Below are 25,699 nucleotides of genomic sequence, written 5' to 3' on the forward strand. Positions count from 1 at the left end.
TTCACTATGCCCCCAAACTGTGTTTTGTGCTCTGTTGATGTTACTGGTCAGAACTTGAAGTACAGCATGAGCATTTTTGAAACAGAAATATCAGTGCTCTCATCAATTATCAATGTGTGATACAAAGCGTTACGAAGTTCTGCCATAGCTTCACAGTGTATCACGCTATTGATGGCCTCAAGGAACTCAAAGGCATAGTTCTTGCTCCTCCAGCTGTCTGGTATCTTGACATACAAAGCTAGGTGGTCATGGATGTCTTGTACAGATAACATTGAAGTATTCATCTTGACTGCCAGCAACACATTGTTGATGAGAATCTTTATCTCTTCAGGCACAGATCTTTGGCGTTCAACTACTTCCATTCTATTTGCTGTGTCAGTGGCAGTTTCTGTCAGCATTGCCCGCACTCCAAAACCAAACCTGGCAGCAGCACTTCTGTTTCTCGATCACCATGGCAGACTCGTGTACTTTGCTAAGTAGATGGCGTTTCATGTAATCCAGTTTCCAGCCATCACTCAATTTCTTCCCTGTGAAAAAGTCCCCAACAATCTTGGCTTCGGCACATGCTTTGCAAATCAAGCCCACATCTGGACTGTATTGGAAAAGTTCCCCGAGTTGCACGCAAACCTTGCTCCGTGATTTCTGCGTCTCAGCCTCCACAATTTCCTTCATCCACTCTCCCTTGAATACAAGGCAACATTTCTTCCTTTGTGGTGAAGCATTGCACTCTCCCAAAGTGACAGCTTTGCGCTTGAACATTTCCGTGCCCGCCGGTTTGAACCTGCTGTGCCACAAAGCCTGCAAGATAAGGGAACATGGCTTACGTTGACGCCTAGCTCATGAATGCAATCCTTTGTACTACAATTTTCAAGATGCACCACAGTTTAACTCAACCAAACAATTACTTCTTCTGCTTGAACTCACGTACGCCTGTGTGAATGTATGGGGTTCTGGCTGCGAAACCTGCAACAGAAGATGCACTACTTTAACTCTAGCAAACAATTACCTGTTTGTTCTGCCTGTACTCCCGTCTGCCTGTGCAATTGTATTCGTAGTACGGTCTCCCAAACCTGCAAAAGAAAAGGGGTGCAGATTGTGATTCTATTTACCCAGCAACCCCCAACCCAACGAGGAACGTACACAGAATTACCTTGTCTTTGTGGGTACTCGCACCTGACCACTCATATCCTAATACCTTACAGACTGGAAACCTGCAATTGAAGACAAGATAGTCAGCAAACGCTTGAAGAATCACAAACTATGAATGGGACTGGTCTAGAGACCCCAATAGAAAAAATTACCAAACAATTACCTGGGATTCCAGCCTAGGACAAACAGGCGTGTGCCAATGTGTTTCATTATTAGTATGATGTAAACAGTACAAGAGTAATTCGAAAAAAATAAACACATGGGCACACAAAAACAAACTCTAATTACTAATGAATTTAGTATTTTATATTGGAAGAGTTTGCCAAAAACGGGAACATGTAGTCTCCGGAAAGGATTATTTACTGCTTTTCCATTGATGTAAAAACTCTGGGGGACAGGGGTTGGGTGGAAGTCCATCCCTTTAGAACTCCTCACAGGTTGCAAACATAAGGTGCAGTCCTTCTTCTATTCTTCCACAGATCCAGAAAGTATTCTAAGGATGGTGCCTTGGGGTGCCACATTTATACCTGGCACCAGCTAGTGATTTGGGGGTGACTCCTGCCTCTTTCCTAACCAATGGGGTAAAAGTTCCCATTGTCAACCCTACACACTTTTTCAGTAGTTCCTATTTGCCCTACAATAAATAGTTCTACAGTGCACCTTATTCTCAAAATCCAAGATGGGATGCCCTTCCCCCGCTGTGTCTACCACCTACAGATGTGGACAGGGTAATGAGCAGTCCCTTCCTCTGCTGCCTCTCAAAGGAGGTTCTGGGAACAGTTTTTGTCCCACTGATTTTGGTGCCAGCCTGACTAGGGAGACCAAGGCAGGGCCAATCCAGGTCTCCATAATTGGCATGTCCATTTCGTATATCGCCTGCATCTGGGTGGCAATCTGCTTCTCCAACGATTAAGATGGTTAGACTCCCTTCTAACCCGGACAGTACTCCCCACTCTCAAAAGTCTCCCCTGTTTTCTAGGAAAGAGTTGATGGAATTTCTTGACTTGACAGTTTGTGGAGCATTTACAAATGATGCAGACTCCAAAGAACAGTCAGCTCATCCATACCTATTCCAATCAATCGCATACTGCAGTTGATCTTGGTCTAGCCTGGACTCAGGGACTGCTTTCATCTCATACTCTGTATCTTCTCCTTGAATTACAGGTGGTGGAGGAGGAGTTGTGCATAATGGATCTTGGACATGGGTTTTCAAAAATATCACCCCATTAGAGTAATAAGAGAAAAACTACACTCAAAAGTACAATATTTCTGTAAATTATATTTAAGGCATAATAATGGTGTCAGATTACATTTTTGATAATGATATTCTGATATGCAATCTAAATCTCTAGAATTTATCTCAGAGTGACGCCTCAAACTAGACATTCATTTCACTTGTCTAGTTAAATCAACTAGTCTCCAACTTAGTCTCATAAGGTAAAAGGCTTTATCTTCCCCTCCCAGTAAAGATCTCTCATTTAAACACTGATCTTATGCACATTGGCTGCGGCATAGCCATCCTAGTAACCCTCTCTTCCAATAACTCTTCATATCTACAAAGCTACAATGCTTGTTGAAAAATATTCTCAACAATTGCCAATAGGTGTCAATAGCCAGAGTAGAATGCAAAATAGGTTCCTTTGCACGCAATGCTATTGCTTCATTATCCCAACAGGTTTACAGGGTGAAGAGACCTGATTTTATTCATCTGGAGTAGTCCTTTCTGATAGATTTTTATCTTAAACTTAATTAGTCGAATTTTTCACTGGTGTAAACTCGGCCAATGTGCCAAAGATGAAAACATTCAATAGTAAGTGAATCTAGCAGAACATTAATTATTTTCAAAAGGATGTTAGAAACATTAACTGACAACAAGTGGAAACAATGACAGAAACATTATGTGGAACACGAAGACCAGGGGAAAGGCAAGTTTTCAATTCATCTACAAATAAGCATCATTAGATGGTTATTTATGGGAGGGTATTCTGCAGTTTTAATGATGTTATTGATCGGAGAGTGTATACTTATTATACAAATTGTACTGGATATGCAAAACTATTTGAAGCATGCTTTTCATATAGTAGTCTTTGAAAAATTAGCATATGCCATGAGGTCCACACATGCTCCCTGCTAAATGTACCGAAAAGCTACTAATGTGGTGATAACGGAGTCTTCTTAAATGTGTAAATCTGTGTCAGTGAACCAGAAATATTTGATTCTTTACTCATGCTCAAATACAGTAAACAAACCTTGACAGAGTCAGTAGGTGAAGCTTTGACATGGTGCTTGCACATACAGGCACACAACATACAGTTAAACGTGTCCACTTCAAGCAAGCACACTAATTAATGCATCCACAAAAAACTATTCTCAAAGTCCATCAAATATACAGGCACCCATGCACACAGAACAGGAAGCCTAGCTAGCCTTATCCTGCCTCACACCCAAAACTTGAAATGATCTCCCTCTACAAATGAGGACCTCCTCCCCGCTTCTGGAATCCCGCAAGACGCGGAAGACCTGACTCTTCAACTAAAACCCAGCAGGCGACCTTCACCCCTGCTCTAGCGCCTGGCTACCCCTCGGGTGATAAGTCGTGCTTTACAAATCCTGAAAACATAATATAAAAACACAGATCAATAAATATAGAGGTATCCCCTGTACCAGACCAATTGTCAAACTTAACCATGCAATGCAAGAGGCACAGGGTGATATATATCAGTGGAGCAAAACATTGTATGCACTGAGGAGCATAGAATGATGCTCATAGAGGTGCTCCAGGGTGCCAATGGACATTTTGCCACCTGCACTGCAGCGCTTAATTAATCTGTGTTGTGGTTGTAGGCGACAAAATGACTGTGGGCACAGTGGGGAGGGCAAGGGGGCAAGGGTGGAGCCCAAATGTAAACACAAAACAGCAAACACCATGGGGCAAATACTGGTGTCCAGATTAATTTGCATCAGGGGGTTCAAGGTGATGTGAATCAAAATACTGGATGCGGATCTAAACTTTTTAGAACACAATGTTATATTCATTAAATGTTGGTTGTAAGATAGTTACACACAGGCTTCATTGTGGCTTAGTGGCTTTGGATTTTTCTCCTCATTAGCTAGTTCCTCATTGTCTTGAGCAAATCTATTTAATAGACGACATTCCTCCATCGTCTGTGGCATTACCAATTAGAGGCTCATGAGACAGAAAATGGTAGAGGCAACTTATCCTGAACACAAGGGTGAAGAAATGTAGAAACCGCTGGCGAAGCTTTGTAATCCATTGCATGGCAAATTGGAAAAGATTACAAGAGTAACTTCATTCTGCGGCTTAGTAATTTTGAAACTTTTAATGTAGGTATGGTTCCCCAACTACGTTCCCTTTAAGGCGTGTGGCTGCAGAGCGCGGGACTAATTGTGGCCTTTTGTTTATGTATTGATGGTAATCACAGCCCGTGAAGGGGCTCCGATTACCATCAATACCTAAACAAGAGGCCACAATCGTCCCCGCACCGCGCTTTACTAGCAAAAGAGTAGAGCCAGTTTAAAAACACAGCGTGTACTTTGGTACACGCTGTGATTTTAAACCGACTCTACTGTTTTGTTGGTAAAGTGCGGGGACGATTGTGGCCTTTTGTTGAAGTATTGATGGTAATCGGAGCCCCTTCACGGGCTGTGATTACCATCAATACATAAACAAAAGGCCACAATCAGTCCCGCGCTCTGCAGCCACACGCCCCCGAGCCCCCCCCCAAGCCGCCACAAGCCCTCAAGCCCCCAAGCCCCCTTACCTGCACTCTCCACGACTCCTCGCCGGCACCACTAGAACAAGTGCCTGGTTTTCGCGCCGCTCGCTGCGAGCAGCGCCAGAATTGACTTAGGGTACGGTTACTATCACCCGCCTGCCCATTAGGAGACCGAGGTTTGAGCCTTTGCTCAACCCTCGCTCTCCTAATGGGCATGCGCCAGCCAGAGCAGACACTAGTGCGCATGACTGGGCACGGCGCAAAAATTCGCCCTCTGTCCCCACTCATGCGCACTTGTGCTGCTGCCTGTTGCCTCTGGTCTGACAATCATGTCAGTCAACATGACGCCGGATCGCCCACCCCCTTCAGACTCTGAAGGGGGTGGGCGGTCCGACGTCATGCTGACTGACATGATTGTCAGTTAGCTCTCCCTCGGGCCGGCGTCTTTGAACTTAAGTAAACTGTTTCAGTTTGCTTAAGTTCAGAGACGCCGATGCTGCGGGCGGGGGGGCTACACCCCAATAGACGCACCGCGCTTGATCATGCTAACTTAAAGAATGTATTATGGTTTTCTAAAGTAGAATCATGGTTGGATTATGTCTATAGAGTAAGGTACTTTATGACATCAGTCTGGTCATCAACAATGCCTTGGGGACCTTGCAAATGTATTTATTAAACAAATTATGCACTTTCCTCATATGTGCTCATGAGTGTTATAAAGCAGGGAGGGGATCCTAGGGGACAAAGAGCGTTGTGAAGGGGATGCCACTGCTCTGTCAGCAGAGGAGGACACTGCAACGCCGCTGAGGAATGGCACTAAGGGCTGCCAACGAGAGTGACACAAACATGCCCAAGAAGATGTGCCACAAAGCACATTGCTGGGTTCAGTTCACTGGTTGATGTTGCATCGTTTCTTGAATTCTAAATGGCTCTGTTATGCAAATGCACACTCAGACACAAGAATGTGGTCCCAGAAGACAGCACAAAACAGTGAGGGAAAGAATTTACCTCCACCCTCACGAGAGGCAGCAAGTATAGTTCAGTGGTTACTGGAATGGATCAACTCCCCTGCAGTGTGTTTCATACTGTCAGATAATTCAAGCAACTCTGGTGCGGTTGGTTTGGCTTTTTTGTCAAAAGGCTGGTATATTTAAAAAACTAAGAAAGCAGGGACAGCAACTTGGTATAAAAGTAATACATAAGAATGAAAGAATAAAAGTAAGCACTGGTGGATTACTTCCTGTGCTTGGCTTAAAGGCTGCTGTAAGCAGAGAAAGGGTATTTCATGTTCCAGTAGCTGACTCTTTTTTAATTACAGTATCCATCCATTGTAGAAGGTATTGCCATGTGGCAAACATTAGGAGGCAAATGTTCAAGACATGGAGGAGCACATGCCAAGAAGTATGTGTTTCCAGTTATTTATAATAAAAACATAAAAAAATGTATACAGGTAATGACTAAACACTGGAGTACATGATGTGTACAAGGAGGTAGTAGCATGTTCGTAAAAACATTTTGCAGGCAAACATAGTCTATAGTAGAACGACATAGAAGCTACACCACCAGCAAGCTCAAGGCCCACCATAGGCATATGTAAAAATGTGGAGAGTTTTAGCTGCAAGGGGGAGTGATTAGAGAATAAATAATTGTAGCTCCAGAAGGGAGGTACATGAAATGTATTGGGGATGTAGAAATCAATCACTTGGTCAGAATGTAATAATTGCTAAGGCCATGGAGCAATCTGTGAAGTTGTCAAACGTTTAGAACTGGGGATTGGTGGTGGGTAGTACATTGAATCAAAACGCACAAGCGCAAAAAGAAAGAAGAACGAGTAAAAGGGTTCATGAGATGACCGCTTAAGTGGCTGTATCATGTGCCACATTGTGTATGTGATGGCCAAGCACACACAATAAGGAGTTCTTATGCCAGAAAAATTCTAACACTGTTTTGGTCTTTGTTATTTTGTTTTCTCTCGTTCCCATTTCTTTCTCTAGGTTGGACAATCAGTGAAATTGTTCACAAGTAGGTACCTCCCTATTAGAGGAGGACCACTAACTATTGAATTATGTGTGAGGTAGGCTATTTCCCTTTCCTTTGCTCTTGGTCCAGGGATCTCTTTAGACCAATAGAGGCGTGAAACATGTAGTGCTGTGATCTCTGTAGAAAGACACCTGGAGCCAGGAGGTATTCTTATGCCATCTTTATTCAGTCTCCAGTTCAGGTTACATCTGTCTCTACTCCAGCCAGCCTAGTGTGGTACCAGCCCCACCAGGAGCAGCCTCCCTAGCTGCTCAGCCCATCTTCAACTGCCAACACTCATCCACTCAGACACCCAGGCATTCCATGCATCACAGGCACACCAACATTCTATGACCATGTCACGCTCTCGCTGAGCAGCTAGTGGCAGCAGGACTGGACTACATGTTATTCAATTAAGTAGGATATAACATTATCCCTTTTTCTTCAACGAAAACAAACATGCAAGTAATAAAACATCAAGGAAGAACTATCCACAAGAAAAATGAATAATGGTACAAGTCCCACGGATGCAAAAATAAAATTAAAACATCGCAGGAGAAAGAACCATTATACAAAAAACGGATAAGATAAATACATTTGATAAACAATATCTCCCATCCCTCCCTTAAAGAAATAAAAAACATTTTGAAGCAAGAATAACATTACCCGAAATACATTTGACACCTGGAGCCAGGAGGTATTCTTATGCCATCTTTATTCAGTCTCCAGTTCAGGTTACATCTGTCTCTACTCCAGCCAGCCTAGTGTAGTACCAGCCCCACCAGGAGCAGCCTCCCTAGCTGCTCAGCCCATCTTCAACTGCCAACACTCATCCACTCAGACACCCAGGCATTCCATGCATCACAGGCACACCAACATTCTATGACCATCTCACGCTCTGGCTGAGCAGCTAGTGGCAGCAGGACTGGACTACATGTTATTCAATTAAATAGGATATAACATGTAGCCTCATGTTTTTTTTATCTCACAGAAGAAAATACACTAAGGTACAAGGGGACATTGCCACTCCTATAGAAGCACCAACCTACCAGGTTTTTTAATCTGACCGGGGAATCCACACATGAAATATTAATTTGATATCCCCTAGCCAGTTTTAATAAACTCCATCACACACATCACTCACCACCCCACGGGGACACTTTCACACTCATCAAACAGCGATAAAACTAAAAGCTCTCTACCAAAGTAACCCTTCGGGGGATCCATAGGGCATTGCAACACCGGCTTGTTGACTGTCCCTTATCATTTACTCAGTACCTAGATTGTTCTGTTTTCCTACATTCATCAGAACAAGAAAATGACAACTCACTAAAAGTGGCTTTTTCGAATTGTGACTTAAAATCCAACATCACCATTAAAGAGGGTATTAAATTACAATTCATTAGAGACCAAAAAAGAAACTTCTACCTGTTCCCAAACACAAGTTATCACTTGTAATAAGGTAACCCAATGTTATTCTATGGAAGAGGTAGGCCTTACAGTAGTGAAAAACGAATTTAGGACTTTTTCCACTACCACGGTATGTAAAACGTAAAAGTGCATGTCCAACTTTCCAAATACAATGCATTCTGCCCTATAGGCTGTTTAGGGATGAAATCTGAATTAAAAAGGAAGGTTTAGGTCTGGCAAAAGGTTTATCTAGCCAGGTCGAAATGGCAGCTTAAAACTGCATACAGGCTGCAATGTCAGGCCAGCTTAACAAAGCTACTTAAGTGGCGAATGCCCACTAGTATAATTTAATTTACAGACCCTGGGAACATGTATACCACTTTACTAGGGACTTATAAGAAAATTAAATGTGCTAATTAGGTGTAAGCCAATTTTACCAGGTTTAGGGAAGAGAGTACAAGTACTTTAGCACTGGTTAGCAGTAGTAAAGTATGCAGAGTCCTAAAGCCAACAAAAACAAATTTCAGCAAAACAGTAGGAGAGGGGGCAAAACGATTGAGGGAAAACCATGCAAAGAATGTCAGGTCTAACATCAGTATTTAATTAAGCAATCAACAATTTAAAAAAGGCTGTTTTTTAAAATTATCTATTACATAATTTAAAAAATAATTTACATAATTAATAATCAAACTAACAAATGACAAATAATGAGAAAATAATCAACTAAAAAAGAAATATTATATTTAAAAAAATGCCTACCCTATTTTCCTACAAACCTAACAATACGTCAATAAAAAAAATTGAAATACAATTAAAAAACCTCTAAATATATTACCAAAACAAAAACACTATACTGAAATTAATTACACATACTTAACATTAAAATAATAACTAATAACACAAAAACTAATAACTCAATAAAATCATTATCAAAACTGCAATATGTACAATTTAAAAAAGATATGAAATACTTAAAACAACAATATTCTTACCTTCAATATTCTGTCCCACGATATTTTTGACACAATATTTGTGCCAATCAATATTTCTGAAACAATATTTTGGTGGAATATCAGGCCTCCATCCGTACGCCTATCTGCATGCATCCATAGCAGGGTGGTGGCACTCCCTGACTACTTTAGAGCCAGAAATGAAATGGGGGGGCTACTTGCCTACCACCATTCTTCTGACCCACCACCTCATGTAAAAATTGAATGTTGAATACCACCACCCAGTCTTACATTGTGGTGGGAAAGCTTGCCGCAGGGGCAGGGATACCACCATTCCTATCTCTGCCTGGTCACTGCCAGATAGGTAGCTGGGCATTGGCAGAGGAAAGCTAGTGCCACCTTCTTCTTCCCCCAAGTGAAATTGTGTCTCAAAGTAAGGAGATTATCAGCCTAAGTTGGTCAGTTCTGCACGGCTCCTGCTGAACGCCTGAGCAAAAGTGTGACCTGTGGAAGTTATTGTTATAAGAGTGAAGAGGTTTAGACACAGACTTCACAGATAGAGTCTGGCCGTTGCACAGCACTGTACCCAAGGCCGCCTCTCAGTCACTTCAGGATACAGAAAATGACAGAGGGAGCATTTCAGAATCTTTAGAGGGGTCTAGATGTTTGCTCCCATCTGATGGTACTTCAAACCACTAACCCATTCAGATGTGTTCATTGGATGAAAGAGAATCCACTCCTTCTGGGAGGCAGCATCAGTGAATGAAGCAGTGCGAGCTGTGAGGACCCCAGAATAAGAACCAAAACCCGGATACTTAGAGAAACATATATATAAAAGTCCAGATGCTGTTGAGAAAACATACTTCTAATATCAAAAAAAGACGGAAATGCAGTTCTCGAAATCAATCCTAATAATTTGAGATTTACAAGAAAAAAAGTGTGGTTCTAGCTCGGACACCCCCTTGTTGATGGAAACCCATCCATACAAATGAAAACAAATCCTCGCACCTGCAGTTTGTCAACACGTTCAGAGCAAGTTGGAATTTCCGAAGGACAAACAGGCATGGGCCTAGCCATGCATACATCAGATGGCGTCGCTGCCAAGACGACAGGCTGACGACTTAGTTGTTCTGGAGGCTCAGGGGCTTTGGCTTATATTTATTTCGTGGGAATTTTTTATTTTTCTCAAGCAAAAGGCGAAGAAAACAGAACAGGAAACTTGAAACAGACTAGAAAAGAATATACACAATAGTGCACAAACATTTGGCAATCGATGGTTAAAAATGGTACTTACGCATGTTAAGATAAATGATCTTGGCAAGCACCACAGGGTAAAGACGTAGAATGAAAGGAACCGTGAGATAGAGAATGAACAGAATCAGAGCTAGCATTGTGGCTGATGATAACAGTCTGGATGATCTGCAAGAAAGAAGGTAGCAATGAGATTCCATACATACGTACAGCAGTAAAATAGTGTATTTGTGTTTAAGTGACAGATGCACCTGCACAAAGATACATGGAAAACAAATTCTGACAGCATAACCCAACCACTAACGCCACAGTGGTGTATTTTATAGTCTTACCACTAGGTGGCGCAATAGCACAACATATTGTAAATACTTTTTTCGTGCAATGAGTATACAAACTTCGCGACAAGGGAGGCTATTCTATCTTTGTGAAGCCTTCTCGCACCAGTAGTTACGGCAAGTACCGAGACAATGAAGAGTAGGCCGCAGAGTACTGAGATGAGCAGCAAGTAGCCCGATCATTTTCCAAGATTAGTTAGATTAGAACTATTGTAGTTTGACAACAGGATACATACAATGCGGGCGCGCAATAGCCATTGAAAGGCTTGAGACCCCGCCCACTCTCCTTTCCCCCGCCACTGGTTAGGCTGGTGCAGTTCACTTGAAGCATTTAAATACCTGCCATGTTTTCAGATTGCTTATGTTATGTGTGACGTTTCAACGCAGTTCTGAGTGAAATTCTACAACCAAATGTGTGACATTTCGAGTGACACATACTATGTGCAATATACAGTTTTAAAATTACAACTTTGTAAAAAGTGGGCGATATATGTGTGGCGCAACATGCCCATACTTAATATAGCAAACAACTGTTACCGTTCTTTTTGTTAAAAGCAGGGCACAAGTCCTAAGAAATGAAGTGGAGGGACTCACCAAGTTAGGCAAAATTGGTGTGACATCCCTGCACGTGAAAATCCAGGAAGTGAAATCACATGCATGTTCAGTTGGTCTATCATGAGTAGAATTGAATATATTAAGAGATTTAACAAGTATTTTTCTGATCAGTACTTAAGCCTGTGGCATACTGAACTTGGCACCAAGAACAAAGCAGTTAACACATTGCAATAAAGATACTGGAAACAGTAATTGTGGACTAAAACATTTATTAATCTACCCAAGATTGCACCGTTATATACACCAACAATTACAAACCCTCTAATCATAATAAGAAAAAATGCAAGTTGCACACTGTATTTGATATTCTGAGCATGACAATATGTGTTGTCTCCTGTGTGTGCATGAGACCAGACGCAGCCATGCTGTGTTGGAGGATGGACCATGGGAGGTGTGAGCAGGACAGAGAAATGGGGCTTCAGGCAAACACCGAAGCAGTGAGCTCTGTTTAATTGGGTGGCTCCCGGGATAACGTCTGTGAGCTGTGGCACATAAAAAGAAGACTGCATATATTAGAAGTCTGTAAGCATTTTGGTAGTTGAAGGACAGATTACATCATGCTGGCCTGGTTATTCATTCCTTAGAAACACTTCAGAGGCATTCCATGGCTATCAATCAAGCTGGAACCCACAAATATTAATATTCCAAGGAACTGAAGGGATTTTGGCTGCTGAAGGAGGAGCATGTTGCCTTTAGTGAAATATAGATCAGGTTCCATGGAACAATTTGTGGGTCCTTGTTGCAAGGAATAATGACAATAGATTGGAGATCTGGCTTCAAAGCACATGACCACTTGCTGAGACAGCTACAGGTGGAAGGGTGTTCATTCAAGTACCAGGACTAAAGAGTGAGAAATTCAGTAATTAATCAAACAATTAAATCCTCATCCTCGTCCCATTCCTTACTCAATGAGGACATATGTAAGTGGCATGCCTTCATCACGATCCAACAAGACACTGGCAGCCACTGCACCAAGACACTGGAAAGCATATGCCAGTAAACCCTCAGTGCCATTTGTCTACAAACTACCGCAAATTATACACACTCAAAATTACTCTTACGAATTTGTGTGAGGGACCTGATAGGAAGGTGTTTCAGCTGCTGTTAGTTTAAATGTAACGTGAAGAACATACACGAAGATATAACTTAAGCAGCAAAGTCCTTACGTACACAGTTCCTTGAGCTTTAACCCCAGACTGTTGTGAGCAACAGGAATAAAAGAAAACATGAAGGACATATAATAATGAAGTGGGTGACATCAGTAAATAAGCAAAATCATCTACAGCCGGTATTTCTAGCCTTTATCTATATGTACTTCAAACAGCAAATATAAATACAAAGCACTTTTAAATGTGTTCTAGAGCTTTGGTAATGACCCATGGCTACTAATTAAAGTAAACTAAGGCAGAAAGGAAATGTTACAATAGAATACATTCAAAAGCGTTTCTCCTTTAAGTACCTATGAAGTGATCATATGTGAACTTTTGAATCCCCTCCATTTCATTCTGGTGTGAGGCTCCCGACAGCTCCCAGCCAGGATACTCCAACAAAACAAGCATTGGCATAGCCAATAGGTCTCGCTTTTGGGACCTTATAAGTGTTTAGCCATTCAACAGTTGCATAACTAAATACTTATAAGGTCCCAAAAGCGAGACCTATTGGCTATGCCAATGTTTGTTTCTGTTTATTACTGCTCTGTAGTCATGGCGGCGCACGGGTGCCACCATTACTACATAGAAGTAATAAACAGGAAAAAAAAAACGGGCTCACGGAGAACATGAAAGCGGCCGCGAAAGTGATCGCGATCAAACATCAAAGCGGCCGTGAAAGTGAGGCCCGCGCACATGCACTGTAGCTCTAGGCTACAGTGGTAGCACTTTTTTGAGCCCTCACAAAAAGTCTCGCCAAACCAGCGCATGCGCTGGGTCAGGCGAGACCTAAAGAGGCCTAATGGGCCCTTATCTTCGGCTTTTGTCATGGGGAAGCTGGAATCTGATTAGCCCCTTCCCCGCCTACACATTGCTGTTCGGAACAAAAGCAGATAACATGCAGGCGCTGCTGAAAGTGTCCCGGTGTCAGCATATATCTGTGAATTCCAGAAGAAGTAGGAAAGGAACGCAGCACTCCACTGAAAGCAGCCAGTTTTGCAGTAGGGTAGCGGCATCTACCCTCAACTCGAGCTGTGGTTAAAAGACAATTGTGCAGAGAAAGATCAATTCCTCCAGTACTGTGAAGCAATGTGTGCTATTGGTTAATATGCAAACGTAAAGGCTGCCCGAAAGCCACTATTGGTTTAAATGATAGAGTTCACTTAAAGCTTTGTGATGCTATGGATGTATTCTTTTCGAGAGGTATTGTACAGGTGTTACAGCTGAGCTTTAGAGGGAATACTTTCAATAAACAGTTATAAAAAAAATGGCACTAGGTACAGTCTGTGTATTACTGAAATTTGTTTTGGAAGCCCTTTATCTTGAACCTAAATGTTTCTGTGCATTCTGTGGGAGCCGATCTTATGATGTGTGAAATGCAAGTTTTCACAGTGCATTCAGTCACAGGCTGGCACCACATGGCACAGATATCTGCAGTGATCGCATTAACTAATAGAGGTTTTATTTGTAAAATAGTGCATTTCCCACTGATCAGATTAACTTGGATTTATTTTTTAATTCTAAGTGTGAGTTACTTTATTTGCAGTTTTCTAAAGGTGAAAGATCAACAAAATAGTTACAGCATTTTTTGTTCTTTTTAGCCACATCTTTGACCCCAGCCCCATGTTCACTGACCCCACCCCCATTGCACTCAAGATCAAAGATCCCACATATGTTTTAATGCACTTCAACCACTGGTAGGCACAATAAATACACAATTCATTATTCCTCAGTGTGCCAATTAAGATTCAATTATGTTTCTCTTTAATTACGCACACCAACATCTACAGTGATTTTGGTTGTCACCTAGCCAGTTTTTACGTCATGACCAGTATTTTAACGTCCTAGCTGGTACAAATATTAGCAAAATCAGCTAAAGCAAGTCTTTTTTCCCCTTATCAGTATATACTTAATAAACGTAAATATGAGAAGAAAGCACTTTAACATGTTTTCTGGAGATACATTCATGATCCTTCACTGATAATTAAAGTGAACAAAAGCAGAAAAGCGATCTTAAAAATTATTAAGGACACTTTTATATAAAGTCCTATTTAAGTATTATATCCAGGCCTTTGCAGAATCTTAAATTGTTATTTTTCTTTGAGAAAGGTGGCAACCCTGGCAGTCATTGCATTAACTAACGTAAAGGAGTGAATTTCCCACAATTACATTAACTTACTGATGTGTGTATTATTTTCTGTGCAGTTATCTTTCCGATTTACTAAAAATAGATGTATTGAAAGTACTTAATATTAAAAAATTAGGGGCCGATTACGATGTCGGTCGAAAAGACTCCGAACGGCATTTGATTTGTCCGAATCCGATTCGGAACCTGCGTTTCTGACCGACTCGGAAAACACATCCGATTACGATATTTGGAAACCGGTCGGTCGTTCCAACTCGGTTCCGATCGGCATTTGGAGAAACCGCGTTGGTCGGAGCCGACGGGTACGGCTCTATGGACCGCGTTTCCAACTGACGCATTACGATGTTGGATTCGGACAGCCTTTCCAAATCGGTCTGTCTGACATGGATCGGCTGTCGGAATCCAATTTTGGTGGCCCGTAGCAGGCCCCCCTTCACCCCGGTTGGGGTCCGTGGGGGTACCCAAGGCTCACCTCTTTCCAACCATGCACGGTGTGGCAGTCACCAAGGGGTGCCTGCCACAGGGTGCAAGGTTTTCTGCAACCACCCCTTTTTTCAATGGGAGCCTGTGTTGTCGGTCGAAACACAGTCTCCCATTGAAGTCAATGGGAGTCCGATCGAACGGTGTTCGGAAACATCGTAATCGAGCAGTCGGACTCCCCGAATCCGATTCAGTCAGAAACAATTCCGAGACCGAGTCGGTCAGAATGCTTTCCGACCAATATCGTATTGAGGCCCTAAATCTGTTGGCACATTTTGCGGTAGCCTATCTTATATTGCGTGTTTAAAATAATAATTTGCATATTCACAGTAGTCACAAAGAGGCTTGATGACGTCCTCTGGAGCTCCTATTAACAATTGTGTTTACATACTGGATTTGTTGAAAGTGGTACAACAGTCAAAGGAAAATGTGGTGGTCCAGTGTATTGCCCTTAAGGCTGGTAAAGTCCTAGTTACACTTGCAAATAGATATGTGGACCAAACATCAAAGTACTGTGCATTACATGACGAGACAGTTGTGCAAGTAAATGAAGATGATGAATCAAGAATAAGCACCATACAAAATTCTGAAAATGTGTAAATTATGTCTTTATGAATTCAATTCAGACTTCTTAGAGTGAGTAGAGAGACCTGAAGGACGAAGTCTTAGATGATGAGAAAAAGAAACAGGAGAAAATGAGGTACAAGAAAAATTACCAGGATCTGTATGTTAATACTGTGAATGGCCAAGAACTTTCATAATCAGATGCACACAGGCAGAGATAGTATGGTGAGTATATTTAAAACATACTGGAAAAATACAGGTTTCAGTAATGTAGCTGAGGACATTTGTGTTTGATGAGTCAGAGAAATAATCAAGGCAGGAGGACTTTAAAGTGATGGCATTAGTCTCTCCCCTGAGGCGGAAGCCGGGGGTTTACTCTGTTGTATGCTACTTTTAAAATATATTGTTCATTTTTAAACCTTTTTGCTGCTGTAATCCAGTATTATTCCTACCTGCACGCATTCTCGCCTTCAAGCACAGCGCGCATTGTCACATCCTCACGCTGTGGAGAAAGGGTTCGGCCATCTTGGGTGAGGGAGGGGTAGCGCTCCAGCTGCTCGACGCCTCCCGCCCTCCCAGAGTACTTAACCAGGCAGGTAGCGCTGCGCGCTGACTTGGCATTAGTCTCTCCCCTGAGGCGGAAGCCGGGGGTTTACTCTGTTGTATGCTACTTTTAAAATATATTGTTAATTTTTAAACCTTTTTGCTGCTGTAATCCAGTATTATTCCTACCTGCATGCATTCTCGCCTTCAAGCACAGCGCGTATTGTCACATCCTCGCGCTGTGGAGAAAGGGTTCGGCCATCTTGGGTGAGGGAGGGGTAGCGCTCCAGCTGCTCGACGCCTCCCGCCCTCCCAGAGTACTTAACCAGGCAGGTAGCGCTGCGCGCTGACTTGGCATTAGTCTCTCCCCTGAGGCTGAAGCCGGGGGTTTACTTTGTTGTATGCTACTTTTAAAATATATTGTTCATTTTTAAACCTTTTTGCTGCTGTAATCCAGTATTATTCCTATCTGCACGCATTCTCGCCTTCAAGCACAGCGCGCATTGTCACATCCTCACGCTGTGGAGAAAGGGTTCGGCCATCTTGGGTGAGGGAGGGGTAGCGCCCTAGCTGCTCGACGCCTCCCGCCCTCCCAGAGTACTTAACCAGGCAGGTAGCGCTGCGCGCTGACTTGGCATTAGTCTGTCCCCTGAGGCGGAAGCCGGGGGTTTACTCTGTTGTATGCTACTTTTAAAATATATTGTTCATTTTTAAACCTTTTTGCTGCTGTAATCCAGTATTATTCCTACCTGCACGCATTCTCGCCTTCAAGCACAGCGCGCATTGTCACATCCTCGCGCTGTGGAGAAAGGGTTCAGCCATCTTGGGTGAGGGAGGGGTAGCGCTCCAGCTGCTCGACGCCTCACGCCCTCCTCAACGGATATAAGGGTATGAACATCCGTCCGCGCAGCTGGCGCGCCGGCGGCGCGCCGAATGCAAGCCCGTCGGCGCCCGTCCGCGCCTGGCCCGCGCCCAGGGCCACGACCCCTGATCCGGCCTCCTTACATCTCAAGCGAGCTTATTCACGCTCGGCCTTGATGAGGTTTCAACCAATTCACTCCTTTCAATGTATCAATCACAACATCCAACAGATAACGATGGCTGCCAACCTGATTTGCCCCCATTGCAACACCACGATTCGTATTAATAACTCAAAGGCGATCTCTAATTTGCAATGTGATGACAACGAAGTGGTCATCCTTATGGCCCTCATTAATGCGCGCTCTTTGGGCAAACATAGACAAGAAATAGCAGACCTTATAACTGACAACAACCTAGATGTCCTGTATATTACAGAAACATGGACTGATGATTCTTCGCCCCCCGATCTCGTAGTGGCTGTCCCTCCCGGCTATAAAGCCTACAGACAGGATAGGGTCGGCAAAAAGGGAGGGGGTTTAGCTATCATAATCAGAGATCGGTTTGAGGTCCGAACAGCATTTATCCCTGCCACCTCATGTGAATCCATGCACTTTAATATAAAGTTTACAGCCCTCTTTAACTTTAAGGGAGTGCTATTATATCGTCCCCCCGGGACTAAAGCAGGCTTCCTTTCTAACCTCAGCGCAATTACTGAATCAATTGCCACTGAAGAGTCTACCACAATGATGGGCGATGTGAATTTCCACCTAGAACAAGTGAATGACAGGGATACCGCTGTCCTTATATCAGACCTAGAAACATTGGGCCTTAGACAATTGGTCACCGCGTCCACCCACAAGGCAGGACACACGCTGGATGGTATCTTTTCCAACGTAGAGGGCTTGCATATATTAAATATTCTGCCTATGCCTTGGACAGATCATTTTGCCATATTCAGCGGCCTGACAATTAAGGAACCACGCAGGAAGAAGGGTACTGCTATGAAGCCCTGCCCCTTCAAAGTATGGAAGAATCTAGACCAAAATGAATTTATAACACTACTGGACAAAACCTGCCCAACCCTATCCGATGATCCTACTATCGCCACCGGCCAATTTCACGATTGGCTTGGCGACGCCACAAATCTCCTGGTACCCACCAAGTGCCATTCTAGGAATAGAAGCACACCGACCGCTCCGTGGTATACCGAAGAACTAAGAGTCCTAAATCAATTAAGTAGGAACAGGGAAAGGCAATGGCGCAGAAGCTACGATGCCAAAAGTAAGACCATATATAAAGAATCATTGGCCATTTATAAATCCATGATTCTCGCAGCCAAAAAAACATTTTTTCGGAGCAAATTGAAAACGCTAAAAATTCCAGTAGACAACTATTCAATATAACCAAAACCCTTACTGGTAACGCACCAGACCTCAATCCTCCACCGTCACAACCACTTTGTAACTCGCTGTCTGAATTTTTCTTCTCTAAAGTTAACGACATATACCAAGCCTTTACCTCTAAAATCAACATTAGTAAAGCCTTCCTCGCTCATACCTCCTCAAGTAATATCTTGTCCAGTTTTAGGGCTCTCTCTATTGATCAAACAACAATCATCATTAAATCTATTAAATCTGGTTCGGCTCTGGACCCCTGCCCTTCCGCAGTTCTCTCTATGGTCATGGACACCATTGCCCCGGTCATCACACATGTCTGTAATACCATACTGACCTCTGGGAGCTACCCTGATTGCCTCAAAAACACGCTGGTTAAACCCCTGCTAAAGAAACCCAGCTTAGACAAGGAGGAGCTTAAGAACTATAGGCCCATAGCTAGTCTTCCTTTTCTAGCTAAAGTGGCAGAAAAAGCGATGAACCAGCAGCTTTCAGAGTATATAGAGAAACACCAGCTCCTGGACGACACACAGTATGGCTTCCGTAAATTCCATGGTACGGAAACCGCCCTCATCAAGGCAGCCGATGACATCCGAATCATCCGTGATCAGGGCGGGACAGCACTTCTTGTACTGCTGGATCTCTCGGCAGCCTTCGACACGGTCGACCATAAGATCTTGGTCGATCGTGTCGGGAGGATGGGCATTCACCATACGGCGAGAGATTTGCTCTCCTCCTTCCTGGCCGACAGAACACAGATGGTTACATTAGGACCATATCAATCAGCCAAGTTGTCACTCCCGTGTGGGGTTCCTCAAGGCTCCTCCATTAGTCCGACACTATTTAATATCTATGTGTCGGACCTGGCAGGTATCATCAAAGCATTTGGGATGAGCCTAACCTCATATGCAGATGACACGCAACTAGTGTTGGCCATCAAGGGTGAAGGGATGGAAGTGGCAGAGCGTTTCCAAAATGCAATGTGCACGATCGGAGAGTGGATGGCAGGTAACTGCCTGAAGCTTAACTCCGACAAAACGGAGGTGGTCATCTTTGGACCCCTCTCTCCGACCTGGCCCACTCTTTGGTGGCCCCCAGCTTTCGGCATTCCACCTAGCCCGACTTCCAAGGTCAGGAATCTGGGAGTCATTTTTGATGACCATCTTAACTTTATGGCACATGCAAATAAAGTAGCAGCCACAGCCCATTACAAACTGAAAATGATAAGGAAGATTATCCCATTCCTCCCAGATGCTGCTGCCAAAACACTGGTTAGCTCCCTGGTTCTTTCATCTCTAGATTATTGTAATGCACTTCTTTTAAATGCCCAAACCAGAGTCACAAAAAAATTACAAACAATACAGAATGCGGCAGCCCGCCTCCTCTCCGGAATACCCAAATTTGCTCCCATTTCCGATACCATCAGGACATACCATTGGTTAACAATCAAAAACAGGATCAAGTTCAAATCCCTCTGCATAGTTTATAAGGTTCTCCATGATCAAGGCCCACGCCCTCTTAAGGACCAGCTCATGCAATATCGACCGACTAGACAACTTAGATCTACGACTCTCAACCAACTAGTGGTCCCACGCTCTAAAACAGTTTCCTGGGGTGATCGCCGCTTTTCAGTTGCGGCACCCAAGATCTGGAACACGTTGCCACAACAAATCAGAACTAGTCCTTCACTCTTTCAGTTTCGTAAGAATCTGAAAACCTGGCTGTTTAACCAGTAATTTTGCCCTGGTCCCTCCACTGCTGGGGAGAGTCAGCTGCTTAGTCTAGCGCCGAGACGCCCATGGGTATTCGTTCGCGCTCAATAAATGTCAGAAATAAATAAATAAATGAATCATATTAGCAAATCAGAGGGCCCATTTACAAGAATTCAGGCAGACTTTAATGAGATGCCACCACACAGTTGAAAGTACATCTTAGCTATTGTCTGTTTGTTTTCCAAATGGGTCAAGGCCTACCCCAACCAGAGTTCAGATAGCCTTACAGTTACCAAACTTTTGTTGAGGGAGCTAGATTTGGCCTTCTAACTTCTGCTGAGACAGAACAGTGGTTCTCATTTTAAGAATAAGATTTTGGAAATCATCTGCACAGCATTTCATATAACTCAACATTTCATTGTAGTTATCGCCCTCAATCGTCAGGTGAAGTAGAGCGGGCTTATGGTACTCTCGAAAGCAAATTGGCCAAAATGTGTGCTTCAACTGGTTTACAGTGGCCCGACGCACTTACTCTTGTTCTGATGAGCATGAGAAGCGTTCCTGACAGAAAGACTAGTATATTGCTCCATGAGGTGATCATGGGAAAAAGTAATGAGAGTTGCATACACTCATTCAGCGGCATTAGTTTCAATAACTGATGACATTATGCTAGATTATTGCAAAGGTATGGCTGATAAGGTGAAATCCGTCTCTCATTACGTGAATGAGGCAACAAACGCAACAAAGGACACTGACTGTCATAACCTTAGACCAGGAGACTGGATAGTGGCCCGGAAGCACTTCAGATAAAACCACCTTGTTTAAAGATGGCATAGATCCTTCCAGGTACACTCTGGTGAAGTATGCTGGAGTGGCGCACCAGATCTACACTGTTCCAGGAGCCTGAGGGGAGCTTTGGATCAAAATTTTGATCTTGTGAAGAAAGCAATGAAAACATTGAAGCTGTAAAGTTTCCGGTTAGTGAAAGCTCTGGTGAAGAACCTCAAAAGCTTAAAAGTCCATTTTCAAAGCAGGGATCAGATTTAAAGGCTGTTACTGTGTAAAAGCCAACAGTGTGAGTGGTAGCAAGAAGAAGTAGCCTTTGATCCAAACAAAGAGAAATTGCAGTTGAAAATTTGTGTTACTTGAACCTCCAGAAGAAGAAGCAGTTTGCAGTGGATCGTGCGGAAAAAGATGATCACAGGTCAAGTGCAAGTTCAAGTTTAAGCTCTTCAGAGAGTAAACAAACTCTGACAAAGACTTTTGGTGAACAGAGGAAAGCTGAAGATACTATTCCAAGGAAAGGAACTTGCAAAGGAAAACACTGTGAATGGTGATAAACTCCTTGGAGACAAACAGACTCTGAAACGAGTGGGAGTGAATCGCCTGTTGTCAAAAGAACAACGATGAGGAGAGTACTAAAAAGAAAATATGCGCCGCCTGAATGGTTATATTTAACTAGTGTCAGAACAAGAAGAAGAACCATCGTTAGATAGTTATATTCAGTGAATCATTGCCAGTACAAATTTCAAACTTAATCTGAGAGTGTAGCAGACACAGAGGAAGAACCAACTTGAAATCATAAAGATACTGTTAAGATGGAGTTAAGTGATAAGACAGCAGTGTTGAAATGATAAAAGATCTAAAGACCAAAGACAGAAAATGAACTTATGAAAACCTTAAAGAAAAAGGATATTTTTTGCCTTCAATTAGAAGATGCAGTACAGCAAATGCTGTACAATTGTACATTTATTGATTATGTTAGTGATATTATTCGTTTTAGGCAGTGTGCAGCAAAGAAGAAAATTAGTTTATTAGTGAATATAATGAGAGGGGAGTCAAGGTTGCGAGAGACTGGACAGAGGGGAATGGAACAGCTAAAGAAAGAGAAAGAATCTATATGGTCAAATATTTATCCTAGGTTGAGGTTGGAGCAGGAACAAAGAGGTGAATTAATGTACTGTGCGTAAACGACATTTGAAAAATTGGAAGGCGGAATATGTCAGAATGCGTGTGTGAAAGAAGTTAATAAGTGAATGGAAATTATGTATTAGGTGGAAAGTCAATTCTGAGAGGGAATTATGTGTGGAAAGACTGATTATTTTAGTTACCGCATAATTTGGTATCATCTTGGTATTTTGCTTGGGAGTTTCTACGGGGCATATGTATCAAAACCCGAATTTGTGATTCTCAAATAGCGATTTTTTGAGAATCGCTATTTGAGAATCGCAAAATGGGATGTATTTAAAATATCGCTAATATTTAGCGATTTCTTAAAATTCCTTAATTGCGATTAGCAAATTGCGAAATCGCAATTAAGGAATATCTTCCCATTCATTCCTATGGGCCAGGAGACCCATAGGAATGAATAGGAAGTAATTCTCAAATTGCGATTCGCAATTTGCTAATCGCAATTTGAGAATAATTTCAAAGGTGCAAGGGTGTCAAGATGACACCCTGATGCACCCCTGAAATCAGCATGTGTGGACATATGGCGCACATACATGCCCTAAGGGCATGCATGTGCGCCACGTGGCACTTATTAAAATTTAAAAAAGTGCATTTTTAAAAGAATTCGCAACTTACCACCAACTAGAAGTTGGTGGTAATTTGCGATTTCTTAAGGATTTTTCGCAAAACTTTGTTGCCTGTTACATTTCATTTAAGAAATCGCAATTTGCGATTTCTTAAATGCTTACGAAAAGTTAAGAAATCGCAAAATTAGCGATTCCTTAAATTTGCGCTGAAAAATGGCTCATACATACCGTTTAGCGATTTTTTATTCGCAAACGCTGTTTTTTGCGAATCGCAGCGTTTGCGAGTAAAAAAAAATCGCTTGATACATATGCCCCCTAGTGATTTTCATGTGAATAAATATATGATGCAGTGGACCTGAAAAGAGTGAAACAAAGTTTTGGCAAAACAGTTTCTGCTTTATTAGGTGCTATGATTCGTTCAATAGGTGTGACAATAAATTATGTGAAAATTATGTATCTCTGTACTTTAGTTAATAAGCTTGCAGTAGATAAGGCAGGGGCTTTAAAGCAGGTACATTTGGAAATGATTGCGATTAGGTCTATGGTTATGCAGAATAGATTATTAGATATTTTCCTGGAGAAGGAAAGAAGAGTTTTAGGGTAATAAAAGCAAATACCTGTTGTACTTATATGCCTGATAATAGTAGAGTTATTAATCCTTATATAAATAAAATTAATAACCTTGTGCATGTCTTCAATCTTTTGAAGAGCCTGGTCATGGGATTCTGTAGGTTCTTGGTTTTGTGAGTTAGGAAAGGGCTTTGGCAAGATTGGTGAATGGTTAAATAATTTGTGTGGCAGTGCAATGAGATTAACCCTGTAATGATCATAATGGTTTGAGCAATTGTTTTATTTCTTTAATTGAGATTTTCTGAGTATATGATTAAGAAATTTGGAAATAAAGGTAAATTTGGTTCAGTGAAAAGAAAGAGGTCTACAGAGTTTAAGATGGAGCAAATAAAGGATTGTGTCTACAACCAAGTGAAGATATCAGTAGAGAATTCGAAGAAAAGGCAAAGAGTACTGACAAATGATTTCTTGATTAATAAAGTTGTATTTATGTGTTTTAGTGATTACAAAATAATCAAAGGGTGGAACTGTAATACTGTTTTTATGGGTTTATATTTTCGTGAAAAAATGATGATGCTGAATAAGGATTTTTATGATGGATCAAATATGCAAATGCTGAATTCAAGTTTACAGTTGAAACAAGTTCAATATGAAGTGCAGAAGTGTGTTTAATACTGTAATTTAGATGTGCCACATTTTCATAGAAATCCCATATTTGATAACATGGTTGCGGTTCTGATGCTATTCTGTTATTCACTCCTGCTCTTTCCCCCTCCCATCCTATTTCCCTGTGCATTTTCTCTCCCCACAGGCTCTGCGAAAGAAAAGACAAGTTCGTGTAATGGAATTTGTACTGTGTGCGTGTGCTCTAAATGAACTTTCCTAACTTTAAAAATTTCAAGATCCTTCCGCTGCAGTTCCGTTGATGAGCCTAGCTCTATTCAAACATCATTGTTGCTATTGTTTCATATTAGTTAGAACATCTGATAGCAATAGCACAAGAAGATGCTCAATGTTTTCTTAAAATGGGAAAGTGTTTATGAACTGAATAGTGGCGTTGATTTCTCTGATTTGTCGAAAACTTGTTACTTGTGATCATGCCACGATGTGACTGTGTTTTTTCGAATTTGTTAAGCATGAATTGTGTATAAGAAGCCATTGATCCTGGTGGTAAGAGAGATTTTAATAATTTCCCACAAGGAATGCAGCTAGATTTCTTTATGATTTTGCTGTTTATTTGGGGCTTAGAATCTTTCTGATTTTGGATGCTCTGCATAACTATGCATTTGAGCCAACATGGCATTTATTCTGCAGTGTTTGATTCTTGAGATTTTTTAATAAACCCCTTTAACTCTTCCTATGATTGGGAACTCATTAGCAGAGTAGCAAAATAAAACAGGGGGAGTGGTCCCAATGTGTTATTTTACTACTCTGCTAATTTGATGTTGTGGAGGGTGACTGTTAATGCAAGATCAGATGTCTGAGGTACATTTTGGGGTGCTCTGAAATTTTGCAGAATTCTGAATGTTCGCTTATAGTTTTTCTTCCACCAAATTCAATGTAACCAACTTAATTCCATGAATTCATAAGTTTGAAAGTATATGAAAGTAGTAAGTGCAGTCCCTCCACCCACCACTCTGTGCTCTATGACTTTATCTCTGTGTACCATTACATTATTGTGCCAAAACATCGTGCACAGCTGAACACCAGTGCACGACTGGCAGCACAAGCAAGGGAAACTACCTTTCCCATGAACCTTTGATAAAAGTACCACGTTTTAAGCAGACAGCGTGTCATGTATGCGAAGCAAGGAGTGGGGCAATTACTTCGCCTCCTGCCCACGCCTGCCATCAAACAGAGCTAAAAGCAGCAGCAACTTGGAACGAAAACAGGAGACACAGGAAATATTTTGGTGTTTTTGAAGCATGGCACCTTAGAATAAGTGACACAATTTGAAATCATGGTCAACAAGCATTTCTGCTTATTTGCATTAGCCTAAACTGACTATGTTGAACCTTCGAAGAATTATGAATTGTATATCCTGGACTAACAGTGTCTGAGTACAGGGGGAGGCCCCCTCCCTGGTCCATGAGGTCTAATAATTATAGGCTTAGGGTGATTCCTGTGCAGTGTGACCCACTTAACTATCTGTATGGTACTTGTGTTTATATGTTGGCTATTACATTTTTTATCCGTGTGTTTACGAGGCAGTAACAGAGAAGAATTTGTGTTGGTGTAAAATGTATCAACATATGTGCAGTGTGCCCCAGCTATTCAA

The 25,699-nt window shown here is 42.1% G+C and overlaps 1 protein-coding gene across 2 annotated transcripts in view; it reads right to left on the minus strand.

Moving 5' to 3' along the window:
• Window positions 1-25,699, minus strand: part of ABHD12B (abhydrolase domain containing 12B) — a 259,208-nt gene that overhangs the window by 179,692 nt on the left and 53,817 nt on the right. For both annotated transcript variants that reach the window (XM_085626980.1, XM_085626979.1), the window contains exon 2: window positions 10,560-10,684. In XM_085626980.1, the coding sequence (XP_085483106.1) occupies window positions 10,560-10,684 (125 nt within the window). The remainder of the gene's footprint in view (window positions 1-10,559; window positions 10,685-25,699) is intronic.

The sequence above is a fragment of the Triturus cristatus genome, chromosome 9, assembly GCF_964204655.1.
Source record: "Triturus cristatus chromosome 9, aTriCri1.1, whole genome shotgun sequence".
In the NCBI taxonomy this organism is placed as follows: domain Eukaryota; kingdom Metazoa; phylum Chordata; class Amphibia; order Caudata; family Salamandridae; genus Triturus; species Triturus cristatus.